Here is a 17,936-nt window from a genome sequence, read left to right as displayed (position 1 = left end):
ACTATCCAAATACCGTATTTTTCGGATTATAAAACACACCTTCCCCTCCCCCTAAAAGAGCATGGAAATGTTGGTGCGTCTTATACACCAAATACAGCCACTTTTGGCCTCCCGAAACCCCGCCCTAACATCCAATTTTTGCGAAAAGTGGGTGAAAAACAGACTTTTCCACAAAAACGGGGGCGTTCTGCCTTCCCCCAGCCCTCAGCAGCACTCTGCAGGCTTCAGCGGGGCTAAGGGAAGGTAAAAACGCCTCCGTTTTTGTGAAAAACAGCCCATTTTCCAGCCATTTTTTTAAAAAACTTTTAAAAATTGCTTTTCCCCAGCCCTGCTGAAGCCTTCAGAGTGCTCCTGGGAGACAGGGAGGACAAAAACCTTTTTTTTTAAACTTACCTCTTTGAAATCTTGGTGCGTCTTATACACCGGTGCGTTTTATAGACCGAAAAATACGGTAAGCTAAGTCAAACTCAATAACCAATTAATTCAATTCATAAATAAACCACATGATATCTTAGCATGTAGTTTGGAGCGGTCATAGTTCCTGAGATCAAATACGATAGAGAACGTGTGGAAAAAGCAATATCTTTAATATATTTGGAAACCTGAAAGAGGGGGGGCTTTGGAGTTACTAACTTGTTACGACAGATTATAGTTAGGGTTAAGGACACACATCTGTTTTTGAACTTCGATAATGCGAATATAATAACAAGGCTCAAAAGATGAAGATCAACTTGCAGTCTTTCCCAAACCAAATTCTTTAAAGTTGTTTCGACTGAAACTTACAGAATTCAAAAAAAATAAAAATGAAAAAAAATTGCCCTTGCTGAGTATAGCAATAGCAGCTGCAGGAATTGTGTATGGCCAGTCCAGAGAAAAGAAGGACTAGGGAGTGGGGGACATGATAGCAGTATTCCAGTATTTGATGGGCCCCCACTAAAAAGAGGGGGGGTCAACTTATTTTCCAAAGGATCAGAAGAAGGCAAGACAAGAAACAAGGATGGAAACTAATCAAGGAAAGAAGCAACCTGGGATTAAGGAGAAACCTCCTAACAATGAGGACAATTAACCAGTGGAACTGCTTGCCACCAGAAGTTGTGAGTGCTTCATCACTGGAGGTTTTTAAAACTGGATAGAAATGGCATAGGGTCTCCTGCTTCAGCAGAGGGTTGGACTAGAAGACCACCAAGGTCCCTTCCAGCTCTATTCTGATTGAATAAGGCTTTACTCTCTGAGAGGTTTAGAGTCAGCATATTGACCGCCACTATCTGAGTCCTTATTTTACTGACCTCGGAAAGATGGAAGGATGGAGTCAGCCTTGAGCCCCATCAGGATCGTACTCCAGACAGTGGGCAGAGATTGCCTGCTTAACTGTAGTTTAACCACTTGCCTTCCCCAAAGGAAAGAGTCCTATCGGGGCAAAGGTTGCACTCTGTGGTCTCTCAGATATTTGGGGTAAATATTGATCCGTCGGTGTTACATTGAGCCGTAGCTTCTTGCAAATGCTGGATGGGGTTGTGAGGAAGCAAACGAGGAATCCAATAAAACAGATGAGGAAAAAAGTCTTTAAGAAGAGGTTGGATAGCCATCTGTCTGAAACGGTATAGGGTTTCCTGCCTAGGCAGGGGGTTGGACTAGAAGACCTCCAAGGTCCCTTCCAACTCTACTATTGTATTGTATTGTATTGTATTGTATTGTAAAAACAAATGCGCATTTCAGCCACAAATAATGGAGATTTCAGAACAACCGCCTTGCTAGATGGTACATGGGTTAGAGCCATGATGGCGAACCTATGGCACGCCATCTCTCCAGGCACGCGAGCCATCACCCGTTGTTCTTCCGGGTTCCGGCATGCCAGTCAGCTGGTCTTCACGCACAAGCACCGGAAACCGGAAGACTAGTCGCCCAGTGCGCATACGCACACCGGGAAGATGATCTCCTGGTTTCCAGTGCATACATGTGCATCGGACATCTGGTCTTCATGTGTGCCAGAAAGCAGAATACCAGGTGGCCAGTGTGCATGTGTGCATCGGAAACGTGAAGATCTTCTTCTCAGCATACGCATGCGTACCGCACTTCTAGTTTCCGGCACACACATGCGCACTGACCAGCTGGTCTTCATGTGTGCATGTGCGCCAGAAACCAGAATACCAGGTGGCTGGAAGAGCAGCCACCCGGTGCCCGCATGCGCACCAGGCAGGTGCTCTTCCAGTTTCTGGCACGCGCATGCATACACACTCCCGTTCCAGCACTCAGTGCCAAAAAGGTTCGCCAACATTGGGTTAGAGCTTCCCTCTTTTAGTTTCTCGGTGGTAAAGCCATAATCAAGTTATTTTTTTTCTGTAGCTCCTCTACTTTCCTAATGCTTTATTTTTATTCTCTGTATTACAATCTGAGCATGATGATATTGTGCAGATTTACTATTATTATTGTTGTTGTTGTCATTATTCTAGTTATTTAGAGCTGCCGCTAGATGGCAGCGATGAGCTGGACAAATCTAATTCTGTATCACTGCCCTCTGGTGGTTATTTAGTTTTTTGCAGCCCAGGCATGGTTGCATTATTATTATTAATATGATTTTAAAAAATTGCCTTAAGGCAGCTTTCTGCAGAGAACCTGGGGCAGAATCTATCAAAAACATCACAAAGCCAAATTAAATAGGTGATGGTAATTAGTATCTTGGATGGATCTAAATGAGGACTGAATTATATATGAGCACTTCAAATGGGGATGAATCATTTACTGTAGATTGGTTGTGAATGTCTAAATGGTCTTTTTCTCTGATTAACAGCAATTTAATAAACGCTGTTCCAGGTTATCTCCTCTACTGAAATATAGTCTGGCTTCACCTATTATTCTTACCTAAATAATAAGATTGCTTGGGTTCTTTTTTACACATGGGTGAACCTAGTCTTTGTAATCCTGATTTTTGGTTTGTAATCCTGGTTTTGGCACTGTGGCCTATTCATTAACGCAAGCTATGGCCTTAATGCAGGCTATATAGGTAGCTTGTCCATAAACGGAAGGGTTTTCTACACTTTAGTGCCAAAATACTAGATCTTATCCTTTCAGCACGAATCAGTTGGATGTTACATTTAATCTCTTGCTTTGCTGCTCTTTCATTTCATTAGTTAATAGTTAAAACTTCTATCGCTCCCCAAACAGGTGCTTGAGGGGACCCTGCCCTGAATTTAAATCTACCCAGATGCTTAAATGTTTTTTTTTCATACCTTCTCTGGGTCCTTTAATTAAGTGCCCGCTATTGCCAAGTCTTCTCTGAGACAATTGTCAAATTATTCCAAATTTTGGGGAGATATTTTGCCCATATTTTTGTTTCTTTCATTAATAGTATGGGATTTCCTGGGCCAAATGAAGGGTTAACATAACCCTAACATGACATATTGTAGGAGGTGACCAGGCTGAGATGAAGGAGGGGTCAAACATGTCATCAGTCTTGAGTCCCTGCACAACCAGGGATGGGATTCAAAGATTTTAGCAACCTGTTCTTTGCCCGGTTGCTGAGTGGATGTGGCCATGGTGGGCGTGGCCTACTCGGCCTCCTGCACCACGGCGGGAGTGAGCATTTTTGCCCTCCCCAGGCTCTGGAGGCTTTTCTCAAGCCTCCGGGAGGGTGAGAATGGCCTCCTCTGGGCTCTGAAGGCCCTCCGGAGGCTGGAAATGAGCCCATTTCCGGATATCTGGAACTTCCGAGAGGCCCATTTTTCACCGTCCCAGAGCCCCTGCGCGAGCCCTGCACTTATGTGGCATGCAAACGGGCCACGAGAAGACTCCTGGAAGGGGTGGGATGAGTAGGCGGGGTCAGCCAGTCCTTGCAACTACCGGTTCGGCGAATCAGATGTAAAATTAGCATCTGGTTCGCCGGAACCGGTCTGAACCAGCTGAATCCCACCCCCTGCATGCATCCACTAGAGATCTAAATCCAGATCATCTTGAATTCCTGTGACTCTTATGTACTCCTAATTTGCTTGAATGGATTCTTGTAGAGAGCTTAAGCTTGCAATAAATCTTTATTCACATTTGAACTGTCTGGGTCATCAGACTTCCCTGGCCCACGAGACATATTTTATTTATTTTTTGCAATGAGCCAACCGCATTTTTGGGGAAGCCACAAGAAGGTTATTAACCTTGCAGTCATAATGCTTGAGTTTGTCACTCATGTACAAGATAACAGGAATAAGAATAAACATGAATAAGAACACAGGAAATGGGTACAAATAAATGGGGACAGTAGGGCAGGGATGGAAGGCACGCTGGTGCGCTTATGCACACCCCCTTACAGACCTATTAGGAATGGGGTGAGGTCCACGGTAGACAGTTTGAGGTTAAAATTATGAGGGTTTGAGGATGTAACAACAGGTAGTGCATTCCATGCATTGACCACTCTGTTGCTGAAGTTGTATTTTCTGCAATCAAGTTTATGTACCACTGCGGTTCGGTTTTCTACTATTTCTACATGTTGTGATGGTATTTTTTTTTAAAAAAAATTATGTTAGCAACATTTATTTGTTTTATTTATATTTATCCCTCAAATGAAAGTGGCAAATTTGAACAAGCAAAATGAAAATAAAATAAAATGAAATGTGACCGGGACCATAACCACATTAGGGCACTTACAGATGCCCCCGTAGGAAGCTCGGAAATATGGGATGAGGTTCACAGAAGTTAAATCAGAATTAAAACTGTGAAAGTTAGTCACTGAGACAACTGAATCGGATAAGATATTCCAGACAAAACCTATTGTCATTTTTTTTTACAAGTTTAAAGTGGTTTAAGTTAAGTTTAAAGCAGTTGTTTGCATGAGTTACATTCCGATCAAACCTTTAAAAAGTCACAGGTAAAATGTAACTATTTACAATTTTGTATGCAATGCCTAAATCCGGCATGTCAGTGGAACACTTTTAGTTCTTAGTATCTTAAAACTAGGAAAAATTGTCAAAGAGTGGTTTTTAGAATTTTATTTGAAAGAAACTTTGGGGCCTCTGTCTCTGTGTACGTATCTTTGGATCTCTGTGTGTATGATAACGTTCCAAGATCTTGTCTATGAAGATTCTCCATCATCCATGTACATCCTTGTCCCAAAGGTGGTTTTTCAAGAGGCAAATGGACTTTCTATGAAGACGTTTCTCTTCTCATCCAAGAAGCTTCTTCAGCTCCGACTGGATGGTGGGGAAGCCTCAGAGCTGAAGAAGCTTCTTGGATGAGAAGCGAAAAGTCTTCAAAGGAAAAACCAGAAAGTCCAGTTGCCTCTTGAAAAAAGCACCTTTGTGATTCTAAGCTTGTTTCAGAGAAGATTTGCTCACTAGAACAAAATAAAGCCCCAAGCAAAAACGGCCAATTAAATACCACCTCTTGGGAAAAAAAATAGAAGACAAGCAAAAATAACTTCGCAGCAAAACCTAAGAACAAATAAAGCATTAAACGATTAATTTAAGTGGAAAATAACAAGAGAGAGATAAAGCTTTAGACCTAAGTGTAATTGTGGAAAATCAATACAATGAGATTAATTAAACAGATGAATAGGAAAAACCAAGTTGGGCGAAACCCTTTGGTAAAATGGCATCGTTTTTTTACTCTTTAAAAAAGATTAGAACAAGCAACATATTTAGCTCATGTTTGCTTGTTTCCAAAAGTATTAATTTGGCCAGGTTTTTAAATAGTGACAGTATTTTGAAAAGCATCCTGGTTGGATTTGTAATGAGAATAAGTGAAATCTAACTTTATTCGTGCTAAGGACAAATTCATTAACAACCGTGGTACATGTATATCTAAATTAGATTCAAGCCAGTAGAGGAAATGTTATTAATGGATGAGGTTTATTTTTGGTGCAAAGAAAGATTTTTTTCCCACAGGAAATACTGAAGTTCCCTTTGCTGATCGTTAACTACATTGTTTCATATATATTTTTTCTTTATTCCTCCACTACTTCAAGCCATTTTTAGACTTGTTTTTTTTAGTCCTTAAACATGTGAAATCACAGCCTTTTTATAACCCCTTCATAACCGCTCTTATCCTAATACGTAAACTGAAGTCGAAATACTTTGGGGAATTGATTTGGAGTTTGTTCAAATGTGCTTTGCAGGTCCAGTCTGCAGAAGGTAGAATAAGTTCAAATAAAGTTTTGAAATACGGTGGTCAAATTACTGTAAATATATAGCAAAAGAAATACTGCCCATCAGCCATTTGAATTTGTGTTGACTGATCAACCGGTATGGACAAATTTTTGTATGAAATAAAGTGAAACTTTTGTCTCAGGATGTGCTTGAGAATGTAAAATTAAATGTTTGGCATTAAAAGACAACTGTGTACGCACCGAAATTGGAAGAACAGCTTCAGATGCTGAGGGAAGGGGGGTGGGGGGTGGGGAGTGGTAGGGTGTGGTGGGGGTTGCATTTGTTATGTAATTTCTTTAACCATGAAATGTAACAAATGCGTTGTACTTGTGTGAATCGCAATAAAAGCAATGAATTGAGCAGCTGTATGGTCTTTGAAAGTGCTTTGGTTGTGGATAAAATAATACGGGGTCTCTCTTGAAATATTGCTTATCCTCTTTTTTTTGCAATGACTTCCTTAATGCCTTTTATTTTGGTCCTCTGCACATTGGTCATTTCATGGGAAAATGAGAAAATTGTAACCAAATCATTTAACGGTCTACAATCTCCCCCCCCCCCCACCTGCTGCTTTGTCTGCGGTATAACTAACTAGCCAGCTTTTCAAAAGCTTTTAATCTTACCTACGTGGGATGCGGTGGCTCAGTGGCTAAGACGCTGAGCTTGTCGATCAGAAAGGTCGGCGGTTCGAATCCCCAGCGCCGCGTAACAGAGTGACTTCTGCCAACCTAGCAGTTCGAAAGCACGTAAAAAATGCAAGTAGAAAAATAGGAACCACCTTTGGTGGGAAGGGAACAGCGTTCCGTGTGCCTTCGGCATTGAGTCATGCCGGCCACATGACCACAGAGATGTCTTCGGACAGCGCTGGCTCTTCGGCTTTGAAACGGAGATGAGCACCGCCCCCTAGAGTCAGGAACGACTAGCACATATGTGCGAGAGGAACCTTTACCTTTTAGCTTTACCACCCTTATATTGCTCTACAACCATCATAAGGATCTGTTTTAACTGATCTACAATTTTGCCATTCCGCCCTGCGATCTAGAAAGATACAGGCTCTTGATCCCTGCTCTTTCCGTCCCACAAATATTCCGCTGAAATATTTTCCTTCGACTTTCTTAACCTGTGTCTTATCTTATCCAATTCACGGGAGGAATGGACAGTGCCATGAAGGAATTGCCACCTTCTCCCTGCTGAAATGTAAAAAAAACAACAATCCGATAATCTCATGCATTTGAAAAAGCTAAGGAGTGGTACAGTGGCCTAGCACAATCAAAATGCTGTGAGTTCAATCCTAGGTAACAGCAGATATTTCTCTCTCTGGGCACAATGAGAAAATATCTGCTGCAAACTCTGGATTGGTGACAGGAAGGGCAATCTAGCCAGTAAACACCCAGCTCCATTCAGTTGCCCCAACTCCACCCTGATGCAAGGGACTACAAGGTCACTAGAAGACCAAATTATTTTTGAAAAAGCTACATTTTAAAACTATCAAAAAATGCCAAACTGCCAAATCTTTTCATAAAGATATGAAGAAAATGAAAAAAATGTTGGCTTCGTATAGGAAAAAAAGTCTTAGATTTTGGACAGGAGTACCTGCTTTTTCACTAGTTTTGCTTACTAGTTTTATGATGTTTGAAATTGGGGTTATAAATGCTCCACAGGGGCCCTTGTGCTCTCTGAGCTTCTTTGCTTTCTTGGAGAGTTTCTGTTCTGACCGAGGCTTCCCAAGAGCATGAAGCAAATTCCTCGTCCCGACAAAAACCACTTTTATTAATTGACTGTGAATTCTGCTCATTCACATCCAGCAAAGTCTTTCAAGGGAGGATTTACAGTCACAGACCTTCTCTGGCTTGGAGAGCTGCCAGACCGATATCTGCAAAACTTGGCAAGGAGTCTCGGAGAGTCACGAACCAATTAAGCGAACTAATTGCCTCCTGCAAACTCCAATTAAGCGAACTAATTGTCTCCTGCAAACTCCACTCCCCTTTCACTCCTCTTTTATTTCCTCTGGGAGGGGCCATTCATCATCCACCTGTGGCCTTACTCCCAAGTCGACCCCTGTTCTTTAGCTGTTCCCTTCGCCCTGGCAACTCTGCGCATGGGCACACTGGAAACAGGCTCCAGCTGTTCTTCTGCCTCAGTGATGTCTGACTGTGAAGGCATCTGATAACTGTTGGATGGCCCTGGCCCCCTCTCTGATTCCAACACAGAGCCCTGATCAGAACCTTCCCCAGACTCCAGGACTGGCCCATGTCCCTCGCCAACCTCCTCAGTGTCCGAATCTACTGCCAGCTCTGCTGGTTGCTGGCGGGCCATAATAGTTTCATTGCCCAAATTAGGTAACATCATCAGGGCACCAACTTCAGCATCAGGAATTATGTTACCTAGTTTGGGTCATAAAATATCTGCAAGAAAACAACCAAACTCAAAGAGCACCAAGGACCCCTTATTTCAACCCCAAGCTACAAATATTCTCACCTATCAGACCCAGACAATATCTGGATTTGATCTACTATCCTCGGAAAGTTTTTAGGCTGCACAACTCTATCTCTGCGCAGTGTATTACAGCAGGGGTCCCCAACTCCCGGTCCGTAGACCGGCACCGGTCTCCCCGACATGCCACAAACCGGGCCACACAAGCCTCATTTGAAGCACCTGAAACCACAGCTGCTCCTGTCCACAGAGAAGAACCTCTCTCCCCAGAATCGGTGCCCAAAACATTTGGGTCCCACTGTATTACAGGGAGCTAAAATGCACAATTAATGAATTCGGGCTTTCGGATGTCTTCCAGCCTCTTTTTATTTTACAGAGCCTTCTGCAGTTTTATAGCTTGTTGACCAAATGTTATGGCTTACTGTGTTATCCAAATATGAAACAATCACTGAATGCAGGCAGCTAAAGGTCCACCAAATCTCAGCTATACTGTATGCCAGTGTTTTTCAACCTTGGCGACTTTAAGTCCTGTGGACTTCAACTCCCAGAATTCCCCAGCCAGCTATGCTGGCTGGGGGATTCTGGGAGTTGAAGTCCACAGGACTTAAAGTCGCCAAGGTTGAAAAACACTGCTGTATGCTACCATTTCTGGGAAGCTACACATGGGCGCCATTTTGGATCCAGATCAAGCTTGGTTTTAAAAACCCACAGAAAATGGAGGACGCAATGCCAGACACAGATAATGAATTGAGTTTCTTAGCTCAGGGTATCACGCATGGTCTGTTCACAGCGGCATCCGTGTAGAAGTCAAAAAGTCGAGAGAGGAGTAACAACCACAGGATAGTTTTCCCTCTCCTTTTTTAACATGCAGGCACCACACAAGAAAGGAAATGGGTTTATGACTGCCATCTTGATTTTTTATTTTATTTGCAAACGTCCTGGGCACTAGTGGCTACCCTGTTTTCCCGAAAATAAGACCTCCCCAGATAATAAGCCCAATTGGGCTTTTGAGTGACTGTGCTAAAATAAGTGTTAATACCACTTTATAAGGCCTTGGTAAGGCCACACTTGGAATACGGCATTCAGTCTTGGTCGCCACGATGTAGAAAAGATGTGGAGACTCTAGAAAGAGTGCAGAGAAGAGCAACAAAGAGGATTAGGGGACTGGAGGCTAAAACGTATGAAGAACGGTTGCAGGAACTGGGTATGTCTAGTTTAATGAAAAGAAGGAATAGGGGAGTCTTCCAATAACTCAGGGGTTGCCACAAAGAAGAGGCAGTCAAATTATTCTCCAAAGCACCTGAGGGCAGCACAAGAAGCAATGGGTGGAAACTAATCTAGGAGAGAAGCAACTTAGAACTGGGAAAACATTTCCTGACAGTTAGAACAATTAATCAGTGGAACAGCTTTGCCTCCCGAAGTTGTGAATGCCCCAACACTGGAAGTCTTTAAGAAGATGTTGGATAGCCATTTGTCTGAAGTGGTGTAGGGTATCCTGCCTAGGCAGGGGATTGGACTAGAAGACCTCCACGGTCCCTTCCAACTCTGCTATTGTATATATTTGTATAAGCCCTCCCCCAAAATATTGCAACACAGCAGCAGCCATGAGGTGACCACACTCGCCGCCCCCTGCACCTCAAAAATAATAAGACCTCCCGAAAAATAAGGCCAAGCGCTTATTTTGGGGGACTAAAGAAATAAGACCCTGTCTTATTTTCGGGAAAACCCAGTGGCTATCAAATCTATTCAGCACCATTGAAGGAATTGGCTGTTGGCATTGACCATACTGTATGAAGAATGGTCAAACATCATTAAATTTCAGATTTTAAATGAAACTGGCTAAACAGCACTCTGCTTTTCGATTATACCACAAAATGATAATGATCAAATCCATAACATTTCTGATGCGAGAGCATTGTATAAACCTGTTTAGATATATCATATTGTTTTGCATATCTCCCAATGCAGGTAGTCCTCGACTTAGTGACTGTTTGAAGTTGCAACGACCCTGAAAAAAGTGACTTATGACCGTTTTTCACACTTATGACCAATGCAGCATCTCCATGGTCATGTGGTTTACATTTGCATGCTTGACAACTGGGTCATATTTATGACAGTTGCAGTGTCCCAGTGTTATTAAATTAACATGGTGATTCACATAACGAATGTGGGGAGTGGTGCGGTGGTTTAGAGGTAGAGCTCTCGCCTCACAATCAGGAGGCTGTGAGTTCGAACCTAGATAGAGGCAGATATTTTTCTCTCTGGGCACAATGAGAATGTATCTGCTGGAAAGGAAAAAAAAAACTCCACATTGGCGACAGGAAGGACATCCGGCCATTAAAACACTCTGCTAGCTCCATTCAGTTGCCCAGACCCCACCCCACAAGGGATTAGGGGGGTGTTAAATGAAGATGATGATGATTCACATAACAAATGTGGCAAGGAAGGTTGTAAAATGGAACAAAACTCACTTAACAAATTTATCATTTAGCAACATAATTTTTGGTTCTCAATTGTGGTTGTAAATTGAGGACTCCCTGTATTGTATACACTAAAATAAAATCTATGTAAGTTGAAAATCCATTCTAGAAAGAGTTGGAAATTCTGGTGTGGACTAAGAATCATAGCAGGACCAGGTCTGGTTAGTAATTGGATGTGAGACCACCAATGATAATTGGATGAGAGACCACCAATGGTAATCACGGTCTATGACACTGTTGTCAATGACAAAAATTATGAGCCAGCAGTGTGCTGCAGCCATCAAAAAAGCCAACACAGTCCTAGGTTGCCTTAAAAGAAGGATAGAATCAAGATCACAGATTACCCCAACTTAGTGTCTTGTAAAATATTTTGAACCTACTTGAATTAATATTCACAAAGGGTGTGTGTCAGGTTTCCGAAAGATGCCCTAATTGATTCATGAGCCTCGAGCCAAATTTCAAAAGAAAACCAGTCATTTATTAGGAGCACCATTTTGGCAATACCCTATTGCATTCAGATCTAAGCCACATTTGAATTATGGCTGAACTTTACCCCTGTTCCTTCCCTCCCCTCAGTCTGTGTCATAAATCACATTCTCCAATGAGGTGCACGCCTCACAAGCCTGCTGTAGCAATCTGAGATCCGACTCTAGCCGAAGCGATGCGTGGAATGCGTTCCCCCCTTTCCTCACCATGGCAACTTTATGAGTTGACACTTGGTATGCCAAAAAAAGTTTTAAGAAAAGAACAAAAGAGGACATTAGGTTGAAGAAGGTTGAATAACAAAAAATGTTCTTCTTGTTGAGAAGATAAGAGTAAAATCCTTCCCAAATCTACATGCTGTGACAACATTTGTGACGGTAGCTTTTAATAAAAGTTCAAGGGAAGTTAAACAAAACAGGATGAATGATTGAATGCCTCTCTTGACAGATTAAAATGAAGTTGTACAACTTTCAACCCTTTGATGATGATTGCTGCGGACTATTGAAACGATAAACGCACTGAAGTAAATCCCAGTGCTTATATCCTCCAAGCATTTCCTCTGAAAGACACAATTTAGACTCCATCATAAACAACATAAATGCCATCGTTTAATTGAAAAATTAAAATGCAAGGTTACTTCCTTGGACCAGAGGGTCCTTGGCACTTTCATTCAAACTCCCTTGGGGAAAAAAATCAGCCCTGTTGTTTGTTTCCAAAAAGTGCTTTGAACCTTGGAAAATGAAGGAGAGGATTGTAAACTGCTTGGAGGAGGCTGTAAAGCGCTGTGAAGCGGTGTATAAGTCCAAGCACGATTGCTATGGGCAGACACTACAGGGAGAGCGGTTAGCCAAGTCCTATATATCATAGAAAACTTTATAGGGGACCTTGAATGGCACCTGAAGTCTATAGTAAGCGGTGTAGCTCACAAAGCAAAGGTTCAACCACCTATGGCTCTGCATTCTGGACCAGCGACAGCTTCTGAGCTGTGGTTCAAGGGCAGCCCCACCTAGAACACATTGCAGTAGTCCACATCTGAGGTGCAGTTGTCCACCTCTGAGGTCCACATCTAAAGCACCTCCGTGGCGGTTCGGAGGGCCTCCCAGTCCAGAAACAGTTTGTGGATAGAGGATGGATCCATCCAAAAAGGTTTCCTACGCCAGCTACCACTTTCTCTTCAAGCAGGAGCTGCAAGTCCAGGAAGAGCCCCAAATTGTGTACAAGTCCCAATGAAAAATGGAAAATGTTCAGTTCAGAGTGGTCCGAATACCCACAGCCGCTCAACGTTGCTAGGGTCGAGTCTGAATCTACCCCATCCTGTCCAGATACAAACACACTGGGACGAGACTTCAAAAATCAACTTTGTTGACCAGAGATGTAGGTACACATCTCTCTCTCTCTCTCTCTCTCTCTCTCTCTCTCTCTCTCTCTCTCTCTCTCTCTCTCTCTCTCTCTCTCTCTCTCTCTCTCTCTCTCTCTCTCACACACACACACACACACACACACACACATATATATATGTATTTGTGTTACAACCCCTGGTATGCCCAAATATGGGAGGGATCTCACTACTCCCTCTTTCTGTCCTTCGGCTCATTACATTATTTATCAGCACAAATACAACATACATACATATATACATACATACATACATACATACATACATACATACATACATATATATATATATCCCAAATTATGTAAATAAGATATACTTACGGATATTAAATTGGAGGGGCTAGAGATCCAGATGTTTACAACCTAAGTCTGGTAGCCCAATGTAACAGATGTTCTGGTGTTCACCTTTTAAGTTTCTGGTTGAAATCATGAATCCTGTCCCAAGCAGATGAATGTTATCTGCTACTATGGTCTCAGATACCATGTTGGTACCTGGCCCCTTCTAAAGCCAAGATTAAAAAAAAAAACACCTATAGTTTAAAAGGATAATTATATTTCCCTTTTGTTGCCTGCAGAAGAGGAGTTGACGTTCGATACTGTTCATTTCAATCCTCATCCATTCTAAACATTGGGAAACGATGTCTTGGTTCTACCGTAGCCTGTTCTTTTTCTAGAGAAGAATTGTTCTACAACTGTACCATGGGTCTATCCTCAATGACCCAGTCTACCGTCTTCACAGGCCAGCTCTGGACCTGTTTGACCTCACGTATCCTTATACTCTCCTCAAAACCATGAGCCACGGTAGAGAACGGATTCATCTATGTGTCAGTTGGCCACAACCTGTGAGTGCGTCACCCATAAAATGTACACTCGAGAGCCTTCCGAAATTCGGATGACCGAACGCCAACCTGTGCTGTTGACCCCTCATGGTGTGTTCCTAATTTTCTTCCTTGGCTGCTAAAGCTCTGTGTCTAACTTTTCAGTTTAAATGCACTTGGTGAAGCAAAGAAATTTCGGGGTGGGGATGATAAACCTCCTTCTCTTGGGTTCCGGAAGGTAAGAAGGAAGCTCTGAGCCTAGCCGACAAGCTAAGATCTGAATGTTCTAACCACCGTTGTGTCACCAGTTTCCTTTCCTCTGGCTGTCTCGTATACAGTACTGTGCGTTTTGCGCTCTCAATGGTTGTGACTAGCATTGCCGCCACTTGGCAGGAGTTCTGTGCATCTAACCCTTTCTCTTGTCGACCTTCTTTTGCATGCCTCCGAATACAGTTAGCTGTGCGATCGATGCATGTCGAAAGAAGCCTAATCTCTGTTTTTTTCGTCTCTCTGTTACCACCAGGCCTCCTGAACCCGTTTACAGCTCTGTGAACAAATTCTGTGATAAGCCACCTTCTCCTAGGCATTATTCCCCTGTCGAGTGTGACAAAAGCTTCCTCCTTTCAGCTCCCTACCCCCACTACCACGTAGGCCTGCTCCCTGACTCTGAAATCATCAGGTACTGCATGTGCTTATTCCTCGTTTCCACATGTGAGAATGCATGAGTGTCACGTAAGGGCAGCCGAGACGCTTGTACGCCCGCCTCTCCGAGACTCTCTCTTGATTGAGGAGGAAACACCAAACAAACACCATCTCTCAAATCAAGAAAGCTCACTCTGGAGAGCTGGGAGCCCCTGGTGGCATCTGAGCCCTTTGGGGTGGGACCCTACCGAAGGTGGGAAGTTGCAATTACGTGGAATTGGGTATCTTAACTCTGAGGTGGTTTCTGCCGGTTTGCCCCGGATCAGATGAACCGGTAGTGGTGGTGACGGGAGGCCCCTCCTACCCACCCAGACGCTTCTGTGCATGCGCACGAGTGAACCGGTAGTAAAATAAATCGAAACCCACCACTGGTTGACACCTCCAAAAGATGCGGCCCTTTAAAGAACTTTTCATGTCTACGGAAGATTCAAGTTGGAGCCTTCCGTAGATTTTGTCGATTCAAGTTGGAGTCTTCTACCATTCGCCTACCTCTGGATGGTATGGTTATGAACCTTTCAGCCTGAGTATTGTGGCCTGAGGGTCAATCATCTGTGCTGAGTTCTAGGGCTCGTAAATGAAAGATGGAAGGAGGAGACATGAGCAATAAGGAAATAAGGGTGGCTATTATTTTTTTTAAGATACAAGGAATTTTGTGGTAGAGATAGTTCTGAAAGTGGGGGAGAGAACCTTGGTAGACCTCCATCCTTCCACAAATGGTTCATCTTATTATGTGCATCTAGGATTATGGCTTTAGACTGTTATTGCTTCACCAAGTAGCAGATGAAGACTAAATCAATGTACATGTAGATTTATTTAATTTTAGTTAAGAACATTCATATTTTCTAACCAAGGAGAGAAGTGACCTAGAACTAAGGAGAAATTTCCTAACGGTGAGAACAATCAACCAGTGGAACAGAAGTTGCCTTCAGAAGCTATGGGTGCTCCATCATTGAGGCTTTCAAAAAGAGACTGAACAGCCATTTGTCTAAGGTGGTATAGGATCTCCTGCTCGAACACGGGGTTGGATTAAAAGACTCCAAGGTCTCTTCCAACTCTGTGTTCTATATGGCCTCCCAACTCACTCTCAATGACTCTGGGTGACTTACAAAGACAAAAAAAAAAAATCTCATATTAAAAAAAAACCAATAAAAAACCAATAACCATCCCTGGTGACAACAGTCAAACCAATTGATGTATCAAGCTCCATCAAACTCTGGGTTCACCGGGCCTATTGGCAAAACCAGGGCCTTGCAAAGTCGGGGCCAATCTTATTTCTGCTGAGATGATCCACAAGGAGGGAGCCACCACAGAGAAAGCCCTTCTTCTTGGTTCCCACCAGATGGACCTCCTTAGGACAGGGGACCTTCTCTTTGGGAGAAGATGGGATCATGTAGATTAAGAAGCATCGCCTTCCCAATGATCCTGCCAAAATGCTAATGCTCATATACTGTAGGTATCAGAGAGCTTCCTCTGTTGTCATCACTGTCGCAGCTGACATATAAACAAGGGCCATTGCTGTGTGTTACAGGGGTAGTATTCACTTACTTTCCCTACCAGTTCACAAATGTGAGTGCACCCCCCCCCCACCATGCATGCGCTCGGCCTTCCACGCATGCGCTTTGGCTTGAAAATGTGTCTAAGAGAGCCGGGGCGGGTGGGCGCCGAATTCCTCCCCTGAATTTCCACTACCGGTTAGGGCAAACCAGTCCGAACTGACTGAATACCACCTCTGTGTAAATAGACATTTTTTTAAAACTTGCTTTGATGCAGGCTTGTTTCCATTTTAATTGTTGTTTTTTTTTAATAGATGTGTTCCCTTTGCTTGCACCATTCTTTCATTTTACTTCTGTTTATACTTTTATCATATTAATATTGATGGCTTCTTCCTTTCCAGCCAGTTGGCTTTTTTTTCCAGCATCCCAGGCAGAGCGAGATCCGCCATTTTCTGTATTTCGTATCTGAGATTAAAGTGTCTTTTAGCTTAGAGATAACCACAGTTAGAGGGATGCGGTAGCTCAGTGGCTAAGGCGCTGAGCTTGTCAATCAGAAAGATCGGCAGTTTGGCAGTTTGAATCCCTAGTGCCGCTTAACGGAGTGAGCTCCCATTACTTGTCCCAGCTTCTGCCAATCTAGCAGAAGCTTACCTTTACCTTTAGCCAAAATTAGAGATGGGATCACTAATTCTCCTGTCAAATGTGACAGGTTTCTGTTTTGGCTCCTTCGCATGACTGATAGAAGGTGGAATTCAGCATGTAGGATGTCTGTATGTGGACTCGTGGAGAATTGGCAGATAATTTTGAACCCCATGTCTTCTAGTGTGTGCAGGTCTAAATAAGAAAGCGTACCACCAAAGTCTCTAGACATGCTTCCAGAAATCTTTTATCAAACAGTGACATTTATTTTCAAAGTAACAGAATTAAAAGGAAACTTAAAGGTCTTCTAGTCCAACCCTCTTGTTCAAGAAGGAGACCCTCTACTATTCCGGACAAATGCCTGTCCAATCTTTTCTTTAAAACCTCCGGTGTTGGAGCTCCCACAGCTTCTGGAGGCAAGTCGTTCTACTGATTAATTGTTCAAAACTGTCAGGAAATTCCTCCTTAGTTCTAGGTTGCTTCTCTCCTGGATTGGTTTCCATTTATTGCTTCTTGTCCTACCCTCCGGTGCTCTGGAGAATAGGTTCACTCCCTCTTCTTTGGAAGCCCCCGAGATATTGGAAGACTGCAATCATGTCTCCCCTAGTCCTTCTTTTCAACTAGACATACTAAATTCCTGCAACCATTCGTGATATGTTTTAGCCTCCTGTCCCTTAATCATCTTTGTTTCTTTTCTCCACAATATTTCTATTTGGTCTTCTCCCTTTACTCTTCCTACCACAAAAAGGTGTGACCAATCCAGGATTAGAGAGTTCTTTGGAAGACTTTGTTCTAAAAGGTGGATGTTCCAATGTCTTCAGGAGCCTGCTATTCTTTGTACAGAATTCCCAATGGCCAAGTGTTAAAACTGGACGAGCTGAACTGGCAGTTTTAAGATGTTAAAGAGATGCTTCAACCACCTACAAGTATAGGCCATTTTTCTTCTTAACTTCCTCAAACCTTGCAAAATACGAAAAGCAGCCCCCTATTCTGGGAGCAATTGGTGGAAGACCACAAAAAGGAAACTAGTGGATGATCGTTGGGTCCAAGCACAATGGTGTGTTCTTCTCTGAAGACCACAATGCTGGACAACAATAGAAGCAGTGGGACAGCATGGCTTCAGAAGTTGTGAGTGCTCCTCCATCACTAGACTTTAGAATAACAGAGTTATTGCAGAATTGCACCAGCCAAACATTGCAAAGATGGCAATGGGGTCTGATTATTGATAGCAGGAAAGAGTGGGTGTTCCTTTCCTGTGTCGCGTATCACACGTGCTTAAGGAAGGCTCAAACCCTGCTCCTTCTTTCCGTCGAAACGTTCCTCCCAAAATATTGATGGCTTCTTACAGTTACCTGTAGCAATAGTGGT

The 17,936-nt window shown here is 43.0% G+C and overlaps 1 protein-coding gene across 4 annotated transcripts in view; it reads left to right on the top strand.

The window, feature by feature from the left end:
- The window catches only part of LOC309390542 (disks large homolog 2), a 303,450-nt gene that overhangs the window by 99,504 nt on the left and 186,010 nt on the right, over positions 1-17,936 (top strand). The window contains exon 9 of one of the 4 annotated variants that reach the window (XM_081949963.1): positions 14,258-14,413. The exons of 2 other annotated variants lie outside the window; for them this stretch is intronic. In XM_081949963.1, the coding sequence (XP_081806089.1) occupies positions 14,258-14,413 (156 nt within the window). Of the gene's footprint in view, positions 1-14,257; positions 14,414-17,936 lie in introns of those variants that run through there. One more of the 4 variants, XM_081949960.1, reaches the window with a different exon arrangement.

Source organism: Natrix helvetica, assembly GCF_964273705.1.
Source record: "Natrix helvetica genome assembly, chromosome: 4".
Classification (NCBI taxonomy): domain Eukaryota; kingdom Metazoa; phylum Chordata; class Lepidosauria; order Squamata; family Natricidae; genus Natrix; species Natrix helvetica.
This window is presented reverse-complemented; position numbering and strand designations above follow the sequence as displayed.